The sequence below is a fragment of the Gavialis gangeticus genome, unplaced genomic scaffold, assembly GCF_001723915.1.
Source record: "Gavialis gangeticus isolate Ggan-Ray unplaced genomic scaffold, GavGan_comp1, whole genome shotgun sequence".
NCBI lineage: Eukaryota > Metazoa > Chordata > Crocodylia > Gavialidae > Gavialis > Gavialis gangeticus.
Window position 1 is genome coordinate 35,089,379 of NW_017729034.1, and position 12,440 is coordinate 35,101,818.

Sequence of the window (12,440 nt, forward strand, 5' to 3'; positions counted from 1 at the left end):
CTGCTGACTGGGTGCACTTTATGCCCATGGCCAGCTGCTACACATGAGTTTAATCACAATTAATTACTCTACCGTGAGATAGTATTGTGAGGGACAGTACTATCTTATGCCAGTATTAATTAGTTTACTGCAGCCTAACACTGTTGCACGTGAAGATGGTGACGCTTTACTCTGCAGCAAATTAGTCTACTCTTCAGTAAAGCGCATGTGTAGATGCGGCCATAGCGATATAAAATAGGGAAGAATTTCACTGAAGTCAGTACCTACAATGATGCAAAATTGCTGAGAGGTCCAAATCTGGAATCTTGTTTGTTTTCCAAAACCATATCTGGACACAGATTTTTTATTTTAGAAGAACTTTGTACTTACACGTTATTAATTTTTTTATCATATGCAGACAGTCTGGATTTATTACTGAAGTTATTCATATTCCTTTGAAGAAATCTATAAGCACTTTATGTAAATAATAAATGAACAGATATTCTGCAATTAGTATTTTATTCAATAAAGTTAACAAAGGCAAACACATAAAGGGATTGGTTTGAAAAGAACAAAACAGTTTAAGCTCGATGGTTATAAATGTGAGGAAGACGTAGAATTTTCATTTTTGTATTGAATGCTAAAACACACATTTCTAAAGGGTGTCATAGAAACACATAACAGAAAAATGCAACAAGTATGTCTCCTGCATAATGAGATTTCTTCATCAGTGTTGTTTGCACTAGTTCAATTAACTAGTCAGCGTTTATTTGTCAATGAATACGAATGAAGAGGAAAAAACAAGTCTTGAGCTAAACTGAAGGTGAGGAATTTGGATAATGGGACAAGAGATTAGTGTTCTAGCAAGGACAAAACATTGGCACATACCGCTCTCAAATTTCTTGGCTTAGGGCAGAAAAATTAAATTGTAGGATAATTAGTAGCTTGTGTCTTCAGGGAACATTTCTTACTTGTTATTGCATATGCAGTATATAAACTCCCTAGAATCCATTAAAGCCTAATATGTAGAGAACTTGGGAGTAATGAGCTGGCTTGTCCTAACATTAAAGCAGATGTGTTTACCTGCATTTCCACCAGTCTCAGGGTTTCTCTGAGGCTTTAAATGTGTAAACAACCACCAAACCCAAAATAACTCCCTTCGTGATCCCGAGAGATGCTTTTCGGGCTTCATTTCTACTTGTGTTTTTCTGTAATGGGAATTCTGATAATCTTTGGAATGTCTTTAGATTCAGATGCAGCTGCAGACAAAATATTAAACATACAAATTAAGGTAAAAATGTCCTAAATGTACCCAGACTAGGGCAACTTTACAGTCCAATGCAGCCTATTTTCTCAGAAAAAGCATGGGAGAAGAGCTGAATTTTGCCTTGCAATTTAATGGTCAGCAAATCTGGGTGTAGGTATATTGACGAGGGAAAACGTATTTCAGATCTGTAGATTTATCAGTTGACTATTCCTGCCTCCAACCCCTTTCTCACTGAACTGTTAAAGTATATCAACTGACTTCAATTTCCAGGGCTTTATGGATCAAAACCAACATACTGAATTGCTTCTGGAAATTAACTTGAAGCCATATAATGATGTTGTACAGATGTTGGATTCTCTCTGTAAGCACTGCTACTAAGCCCTCAAGCTGCCACATTCTACACTAGTTTCAATTTCTTGGTGGCATTAAAGCATAGATGATATTTAGGTAATCTAATCTAGAAGCGACAGAGATGTAAATTTCTATGGTAAGGTTTCCATGCCAAGAAAAAGGTCACAATTTCCTGACCTGGTATGTATGACAAAACATTCCTTCCTGCTGTGTCTATCTAGGAGCAGCTGAGAATGCAGTAAGATGAAATGCCATTCAGCAGAAGGAAACTGATACTATTAAATGTCATTTTTCTGCTTGTTTTCCTAGCCAATAAGCATGATTTCTGCCTGTTTGGATTAACTCTCAGACAGACTGCCCTCATCCAAGCTGATTCTAGGAAGCCAGCAGGTAAACTTACCAAATGAAGCACCTGAATCCAATGAACTGGGAAACAGTTATACATATATGATACTTTAGCAAGTATTTCAGGTGATTTAATGCCATTTATTCAGGGTTTTTGTTTTATTCTTATTAAAAGAAAACTTGCCTCCTTACGCTTGACCCACATTAGAATTACGTATTTCCATCAGAGGCACATTTTTGCAAATTTTGGGCATGCACGACTGCTGTGGGAACTGGCTAAGGCCATGCTCAGTGCCCCAGGTTAGAACAGGAACAGAGCCTGCTGGCACCCATGGGGAGGAGGGGAAGCAGGGAGGAAGAGGTGCAGGTGGGGAACAGAGGCTGCATGGAGGAGTAGCGGGGAAGATGGTGGGGTATAGAGGTGGACAGAAGGAGGAGGGGGGCAGGCAGCAGCTGGGGCTACGGCCCCGACCCCAGGAAGGAGATAGAGCTTGAGCCATAACAGCCACCTGCTCTCCCCATGCCCTCCTACTCAGTTCTAAGATAAGAGGCTCCCCCATGCTAAATGGGGAAAAAACCTTGTTTTAGACTTCCCTAACAAGTAGCTTTGTTAAAGTTTTAGGTAGCATAGTAAGTAAAATGATAAGATGCCAGCGAGTTAATATTAAAATTAAAACACACTGCCATTTTACTTTGTTTATGTTCCTCAGACAGATTTTGGGAATAGAATATTCTGCAGTCATTTCAAAATGGCAAAGTACTGGGTCTATAAGTATGGTAGAAAATTCCATAAAACAAACACCCCTACAACAAAAGTACTAATGTAAAAATATTTCAATATTTCTTTCTCTCTGTAATTGATTTATACAGGCACTCGGAGGGAGTTTTTGCCTAGGTCTAAATATTGATGTTTAAGGACATAAAAGAAATATATTAAAAGATATTCCTGCCTGTACATGACACTCCATGAATCTGGGACCAATAAGGCATGGAGTGGAACTTAAGTTAGAAATGTATATTAAAACTACACTCTACTAACATCAACTCCCACTAAGACCATCATTCAGCTCTGCTGTCTTACATGTCCCTTCCTGGAATATAAGAGTAATTTTATTGAGTGATAAAGACCTTGGGCTTTAATTCTGCAAGGTCCTGAGTATTCTGGCTCTGATCCACCACAGCACTTATGCCTGTGTAACTATAAGGACATTAGTAGTGCCACTGAATTCAGAAAGATTACTCTAATGCCTAAGTGCTTCTCTGGATCAGGGCCACAATGTTCTGGACCTTTTAGTTCCAAATCTTATCACCTAACAACTTGATGAAATATCTTTGAGTAGATGTACTTCAGGGAACACTGATAGGGCTCACCATATTTTATGCCACGGTGTCTCCATTTCTGTATTGAAATAAGAGAGCAGGATTCTCTCTCTCAGCCAAGAACTACAACAGAGCAGCTTGAAAAGCAGCAGTCTATGGGAACATACAGAGTCATGCTCAAGTCGTAACACCAGCTAAGGAAACAAATGGCATTTTTCTTTTTAGAGGACCTGTTAAAGGAAAGGTAAAATAAAAGTAGGCAAAAAAATCCCCCCCAAAACCCAAACTCTCCAGAAACTGACAGACCTAACCAGATCAGCTACTGCATGTGAGCATCTCATTGAAAAGGCAAGCAACACAAAGCCATTATCCCACCTGAACAGGGAGACAACTGTCTGCTTCTGACAAGCTGGTGCAGTGGTGAAGAGTTCTGAACTCTGAATATCCTGAAAATAGTGACAGGTATGACAGACACATAATACTGAGGTTCAATTATAGTAATTATAGCATGTAGAGGAAAAATGCATAATTGAGTGACAGACAGCCACACTTATATTTAGTGTATTCCACTAATGAAACTGAAAACTCAAATGGTACATAGTATTAATAAACAGATTGTAAAAATACTTCATTGTAAGAAGTTTTACAGGTTCTCTCTCACCAAGGCTTTTTCATGGAAGCAAATTCTTAAGAAAATTCTTTGCTTATAAGCAAAACTTCCTATATGTTGCTATAGAGTCCCTATCTCTTCAAGTCTACCACAAAATATATGCATAATAAATGAAGAATGAAACCTAAAGAACCACTTTATTTTTTTCTGTTAGTATTTTGCTTTTCCTTTCAGAGCACTGATTTAATCTATAGGTTTGACAAAAATCATCAGTGATGTTAAAGGTATGATTTTATACCTTTAATAAGATTTTTAAAATATGGTCTCATCAATGATACCAAGGTGCAGGTACATCATCTTCACAGACTGAGAATTAAAAAAAAAAAGGTAGGAAATCTTACAGGTACAAAATAATGAAAAGTTTTAACATAATACTTGAAGGGAATTTAGGTTCACTTTTTCAATCCTTTCACATAAGGTAAAGGACATAGCCTTGTGAAGTTCTTGTTTATATTATGGCCTATGAAGTATTATATTAGGGTCAAACTTTTAACATGATAGCAGCAATAATGGAGTATATCTGATCTCAGTGGATTGTCATGACTGAAAAACACTGGAAGACTAAAAACAAAAGGAAATGAATTACATAAATATTACATAATGTTTTGATGTTCAGATTAATCAAGCAGTGAGTAAAGGTTGCAGCCACATTGTGATTCTTTTTCCTGTCAAAGCATTATAAAATTTGTTCAATGCCTGAACAATGCTGTATCATTGTTCTAATCCACATTACTGCTTTAAAAAAGTGCTCAGTTTTAGTTTCCAATGCTTTGGAGTATCCACTGAAAAACTTCCATAGACTCTTCTAGTGCCGGTTTGGCTGTGATCTCTCTTGTATGTTCGATATAGGAACCAAGGATGATTTTACTGTAAATTAGTTAAAACTATAAGCTTACTTTATTTACATTATTTAAAGTTTTTTTTTTCTTCCACACCAATAAAAAGTGTGGGAGGGATTACTACATGCTGTACAATGTAAAAATAGATTTTAAAAAGCCAAAACAACATTTGTGAGTAAAACTGTACAGTGTTTGTTCTGTGCTCAAGTACATTGCACTATTAAGTTAAAATGGATGAGTTCAGTCATCATGCCCATTGTTCAGACAGACACAGAAAGTAAATACATACATGTTTAGATACAGTGCCAAATAAAAAGAAAAATACTATGAATTGTTCAAGGAGAGCTTCTTGTCATAGGAAGGAGCATGGTTACTTCTGAAGAAAAGCAGCCATCTTCATGTAGGACAAAGAACTGCAAAAGAACAGTATATGCATAAAATTCAATGAAAACAGTTTGTAAAAAAATATTGTAGGGTACAGTAAACTGAATGCTTAATTCTATCCTATCCAAAACAGAGTTACTGCTAGAGTAACTGAAATTGATAATTATGCTCCCTTACCCCAAGAGCGTGTATGTGTGCACGCACGTGTGTGTAAGTATATATATACACACACACACACGTCACAAAACCCACTACTATTTTTTGACTGTTACACAGAAATGAGTTAAATTAAGAGGTCATGTCTTAGGCTGGGGGGTTATGCAATTTATGTTCTGAGGTTTCTGTTCTAAAGCATTAACTATATTCATGAAACATTCAGGACAGACAATGAGTTGCCATGCAGTGAAATATTAAAGCGTGTATTATAGTTCTTTGGGTAAATGTGGTATCTTTTATTAGACCCAATAAATAGTTGGGGAAATTGTTCTTTGCAAGCTTTCAGGCACAAACACCCTTCCTTCAGGCATAGGGAGTGTCTGTTGGTGTTGTGTGTGCTCTCCTGGGTGGAATAGAAGCCAAAATGCAAAATGTAGGTCTGTCCTTAGGCCAACACAGCTACAACCAACAACCCTAAAGAGTGTATTAAACATTTCAAATGTTAACTTTACAATATCAGCCCATTGTGTGTACCCGACAGATCACATACAGTGGGGAAACAAGACATGTCCTTCACATTTCTCATTCCTCTCTCACATGTAAAAGACACAAACCTCAGAGCCATCCACTTTTCAAACCAATGCTAGCATAACACAAAAACAAAGAAGTCAGGTGTAACAACAACATACAAAAACTTAAAAATAAATAAAAACAAAAAAATCTTTGTCAACTGAGCAAAGTGGTTCTGGTAAAAAGTAAAGAAAAATATTGAACACAAGGTTAATTTTCCCTTTTATATTCAAACAAAAAATTTAGTTTCAGTCTATGGATAACTTGAAGAGATCACATGCAGGATAAGGAAACAAAACAATTATAAAAGATGGGAACCCATACCATTTTTACATCTCAATATCTAGTAAAATTAACAAAAACTTAATTTGGCAAACTAATTTAATTTAAAAAAAGGGAATACGTGTAGTTCCTTTTTTTTTTGCCAGTCGTATCAATAGCTACATATTTCTTGAGCTCTCACGATATCACAACTACTTTTTCGTGTACATCAAGTAAGCAAGAATATGCAGATAAGATTAGGTACAAATTTTAGGCCAGCCAATTTTTTGCTGTAATAATGGAATATTTCAAAAAAGACTCTCATAATTAAAAGTTTGCATATGATTTTAAAATAATGTTTTTAAAGTATATATCCTTGCTTTAATACATAAGTGTCCTTATATCAGTAATAAAGAAATCCTTTTGGGCTTCTATTTGCATTATTTATCATAGCGCTAATATATTATAATGCATTATAAAAGCTGAAGGTTTAACTTCACAGAAGTGAAAAAAATAACTGGTTATCTATTTGGAGTTTAACATCATCAAACTTAGAGCTATATATTTCACTAGCATCTAATATGTCTTGCCACAGTAGACTGAAAATAGTACATATTACACAGATTGTAGATGTGTCATTCTACTGTATATTATGAGCTAATATTTGCCATCTATGTCCGTTTACTTGCCCTGTGAAGCACTTCAAAAAAGCCTGAAGCTCTTCAAATGTTATATTTGTCTAGGACCTGAGCTACCCTGTTTTTTTCCAACTACTTTACTGAATTATACGCTCACATCTAGCTGGTCTCAAGGCCTCTTTCTGGCATTGCTATTTTTTAGGATTTTGCCTTCCAACATTTCAGACATTGTCTTATATCTTTTTGCTCAAGTTTTTTTTTAAAGTTATATTACATTTTTTATTATTTCTTTTATGTTATACCTCTGCCCATATTATTTCTGTTTGCTAGTTCGCCCAATACCTAATGCAAACACATAATTTATCATTTATTTTATGATACTAACTTAATGTAGGAGGGTGAACTGATGTGTCTCTGGGTTCTATGGCACATGACTAGAACACCTGGAAACAGAACGCTGGTCCTTGGGATTACAGTTCACTACCCTTGCCATTTGACCAAGCTACCCTTTCTAATTAATGAATATGTTGACCTACGCACTTAACTATAAATTAATGAAGATATTAAATACCATATGAAGTAATGAAAACTACACACTAGATGGACATCCCAACACAGAGTTAATTAGTTACCATTAACCATTCATTAATCCTTCACAAAAATGATATTACTCCCTTATGTCAAGGCTCAAACCCATTTTAAACATACTTGATTATACAATCGGCAACATGTTATATAAAAATGTTTGTGATATGCGGAGAATACCTACATACTTCACTGACGGATTTTTATTCCATCAAAACAGGAATAATATTTGACAAGATTTAACACACTGTACCAGCTCTGTTGCTCACAGTTAGGGATCTACCAAAATTGCGATTTCACAGTAATTGCGAAATCTGGCATTGCTGAGAGGGCTGCCTGTTATGTGGTCTGACCCCTCTCAATCAGTTAGCAGCAAGAAGGTGGGGCCACATGATAGACAGCCCTTGCAACTATTCAGTGGTGAGGAGCAGGGCCACCAGTGCATGTGGCATGCAGGATTGGTCTGATACCCATGGGTGGATCACACAGCTCCACAGGCCAGATCCAGCAGGCAGACCATGTGGGACACAATGTATTACATTAAGGTATGGTGAAGATGGCATTTGCTAGAATCACTCCTTTTGAAAATTACTATGACCTTTTTTTGTTTTCTATCCTTCAGTACCAAGTTCTTGGTAATCTTTCAGCAAAAATTGTCAGCACAGTAGCAAGCTTATATTTTAATTCTCTTAATGTGCCCATCAGCTGTACATACTGATTGGTATATGTTCAGTTTCTTAAATATATTCTTTCTGCCTTAATCAGCAATGATAAAAGTGCCTTAACATAATGGTTTGGTGAGGAGAAGAGACCTATCTGGGGGAATGTTTGTTCACCAAAGCGTCCCAAGGGATGACGAGGTTGAACAGTTATAAACTACTGCAAGACCGTTTCAGGCTGGACATGAGGAAGAATTTCTTTACTGTCCGAGCCCCCAAGGTCTGAAACAGGCTGCCACTGGAGGTGGTTCAAGCACCTACATTGAACACCTTCAAGAGGAAATTGGATGCTTATCTTGCTGGGATCCTACGACCCCAGCTGACTTCCTGCCCTTTGGGTGGGGGGCTGGACTCGATGATCTTCCGAGGTCTCATCCAGGCCTAATGTTTATAAAATCTATGAAATTATGAAATAAAACTCTTTTAGGAAAAAGAAGGACTTTGGTGACACAAAAGTCAAATGATTTTAACACACTTGAATAACTTTGATGGTGTAAATAACCCTTTTTTCTGCATTTAATCCTGGACTAGACCTTGAGACTAAGAAATCTTTCTAGCATGTATCTTACTACCAAAAGCCCCAGTTCAGTTATAGCAAAATTGGGTCAGCTATCATTACAAGACACAAAAGTATCCATCTGTAGTGTCCATCTGTTCTTGTGCCAGAAGGCATACCAACACATTCAAAAGGGCATAGGCTCTCAGAGGCACCAGCCTACTTTGTCACATACTTCTGAAACAGACTGCCACCCATGAAAGCTTATGCCTTTCTGAATGAGTCAGTCTTTAAGGTGCCACCCTGCCTTGCCTTCTGCCTGACTACAGACTAACTCAGCTAACGACCTCTACTTGTTCGTCTGGACAATGGTATTAGGAGCTTAAATGCTCACAGTTGTTATGGTCTTCTTTTTAGTTACAATGTTATTTTTTCCTAGTCCTTCAAAAATCCAGCTCAAACACTTTGCCTTGAAATTCGGGAATGAAATGAACTATTCTTAGATAATAACAAGTGATTCTTAGATAATGCACCATCAAAGACTGATTAAAGGAATTACTTTGAAAAGTTTAATTCTGTGGCCATAATCCTTTTAAAGAATTTTCCTTGTAACATCACATAATAGACCAGTCGCTGGAAACATTTTGCTGTATGAAATAAATATTCAATGCATCCTGAACCCACCAACTTACAGGTCCTCATACATCAGCATGGGAACTGGCAACTAGATGCATCACCAGAAAACTGTGTGGACTTGCTTGAGAAGCAGTGGGTGTATCTACATATGCATATTAATGCAAAGCAATAAACTCCCGAGCAATAACCTTATTGCTCGGGAGTTTTTTTCTCTGGGCGTGCCATTTGCACACGTGCTTGGGACTGTAGCATGTTGAGCTGGGTCAGAGCAGCCCTGGTAGGCAAGAGACCCTGGGGGCCAGCCTGCCAGCCCAGGGCTGCTCCCCTCCACCTCAAAGTGTTGTGGAGGGGCTGCCTGGGACACAAGGGTGCTTCAGTGTGGGGGCAGATGGCAGGCAGCTCCTGCACTGAAGCACCCTTGTGTCCCAGCCAGCTGGTCAGTGTCACATTTATTTTTGCTCTTGTGCACAAAAAAACTCTGCAGCAGAGTAAATTAGTTTGTTCCAGCGTAATAGGGGCCCACGTGTAGATATATGACATTTATTGCACAGCTAATTAGTCTACTCCTCAGTAAATGTCTCTTGTAGATGCATCCAGGATAACCTACTTCCACTTAGCTTTAAGAGAAGCATAGGTATCTCTTCATCACACTTTTTGTTTGTGTGGACATACCATCAGAAGAACAAGAATGCTCACAACTTGTCTACTCTTCTGATCCAACCTGTGAAATCTCGTATTCTTGTAGCTTTGCCTACCATAAGGCTATTGCTATTTTTTTTTTTACAGAAACATAAAGAGGAGGGATGTAAAGGAAAGTATCCAGACATCTAGTCTAACCCCTACAGTGAAGCAGGACTAAAGCCACAAAGAGTTATTCATTTCTAGTGATAGAAGTTTCTGAGAAATTCTGGGCAGCACACAGGACATTTAAAGCCCACAGGGGTGGGAACCTGAGCCTGCTGCCCATCCCCACTGGTTTTGAATTTGCTACCTCCACTGCCCACCTGGGACCAGACTTGGAGAGACTGTACAAGTATTCATTTTTGGGAGTCTCTTGCAAAGGAGACCTTCCAAGAAGACCTCTCTCCCATAAGGGGCATGTTTCCCCCAAGAGAAATAGAACAAACACCTGTACACTTAGTTTCCACTAGGACAATCATGATTCTTGACTGAAATGCAATGCTCGTAAGTGGCCTAAGTGTAATCTAGACCATCACTGACAAAGATTTGTCTAACCTTTCTTAAAATCCTCCAGGAGATTTCACAGCCTTCTTTAGTTGCCCATGTCAGTACTTCACTAAAGACTACTTCATTACCTATTCATTCCCTATAGTTTGAGAGTTCTCCCAGATATCTATGTCATTCTAAGGAGACACTGTAAAGAGCATGATTTCTTCTGCTGTACACATAATGGTGAAAATAGAAAGTATTTAATTATTACTATTATCTTTAATTATTACCAATGGTTTGTTCCTGCTGGTGTCAGTGTATTTCTTTACAAAAGTTGAGCTGCAAAGCGCCACCACCATTCAAGCCCAAAATTGCTCCCAACTCATAAGTACATACTTTTGCCTAATTAATCTGAGGGATTTTTAAAAAGGGTAAGTCAACAGAGAGTATTTACAGGAGTTAACTCAATAAATGCTAAATCATTCTCTGGTGGCCAGTAAAATATTCTTGCTTAGCTTATCTAAGAAATGACCCTCTTGTAATGGTAATCATTGTACATCTGTGAGGTTTTGGAAGGACACTTATTGCTGTCTCATTTTTATTTCATCAGTGAAAATTCTTTACTGATTGAGTGACCAAAGTAAAACTGCCTCCTCAACAAGAAACTAACAAACCAACCCCCCCCCCAACAAAGCACCCCCTCAAACTTCACGCCACACAGCTGATATCTCTCTGAGCTCAATGTCAAACAGGCATTCTAAATGTATATAAGATCTATAAATCTATCCATCCCACTCTGAAAGATTTAGAATATTTCAGTGTGGTACAGAATCCATTAATATTAACTGATTTTTTGTTATCTTTTATAAACTAACACTGACATTGTTTTGTAGCCAGAACTACTGGGAAATCCAAGGATTAGCTAAAAAAAAATCTCTAAATCTCCTCCTGACATAATATGACAGTAGGATTTAAAAATCTCTTTTTCCTCCCTTGAAACCAGTGAGAAGGTCTTTGGTGCCCCCCACCCCACATTCTTCTTCACCAAAATCACAGGGTGTGAATAGCAAGTTACTGAAAAGCAGCTGATGGGGCAAAGCCCCATTCCAGTTTATCTTGGTGTCAATAGTTTGTGTATCTATACATTTACTTCCAAACAGACAACAGCTTCATTCTTTTTTTGGACTGGGAGAACAAATTCCATACCTTTGTAAGATGGTTTTGTACGCCTTTCAGGTGCTGATCCTCAAGTAAACATGCAACAAGCACTGATCTAAAAGAATACCACTGGGAACTTATTCCCCACTCTGTTGTTCATTCTGCTTTTCTCTTCTACTTTTTCTGAGAGACCATTCTGATATTCCCCATCAGTAATAAGTCTAGACTTTATGACTGCCTATGTTTAAGACTAGACTAATTAAAATTTACCACAATTTCGTCAGATAAGAGGAAGTGTCATAATCTGGAATTTTTACCTTTGTATACAGTGTTTAGAGTTGATTATTTATTAAGAGTTTGAACCTTTGGAAGACTTTCAACTGTGGCTGTGATGCATCTTCCAGGATTACTTAGGGCAAAGATGCCGAAGGTGTGAACTGATAACTGCCTGAGAGATCTTGTGGGTCAGTTAACCCATCAGTCATGATTCAAGTTGATGAAAATAATAGGGTAGGATGTGTCCATGATGATCAGTATTTAAATAACTGAAAATTACTATGAAATGTTAAACATACAAATTACTTCAAATTCAACAAATTATTTTCTATTCCAAAACTGTAAGATTATTAAGCTTTTTCTTTGCTTTGAACAGGGATGGACAATTATTTTGGCCAGAGTGCCATTTAACAAGTTTTGGTAAGCTATTGAGAGCTTCACACATACATTCTTTCAGCAGATATCATTTTAATAGATTATAGATAAAAAACAAATCATATAGTAAAAATCAAACATCAACTAAAACATATTGTAATTATATTAAAAATATCTTGATATTTTTTAGTAGTGTATACAGAGGCAATTGCATAATAGCACAAAATACAATCTTATTCTTATAT

The 12,440-nt window shown here is 37.3% G+C and overlaps 1 protein-coding gene across 1 annotated transcript in view; it reads right to left on the reverse strand.

Annotated features, from left to right (window-relative positions):
* Window positions 1-481: 481 nt before the first annotated feature.
* The window catches only part of FEZ2 (fasciculation and elongation protein zeta 2), an 82,660-nt gene continuing 70,701 nt past the window's right edge, over window positions 482-12,440 (reverse strand). The window contains exon 9 of the mRNA XM_019527133.1: window positions 482-5,184. Within this exon, the coding sequence (XP_019382678.1) occupies window positions 5,168-5,184 (17 nt within the window). The 3' untranslated portion in view covers window positions 482-5,167. The remainder of the gene's footprint in view (window positions 5,185-12,440) is intronic.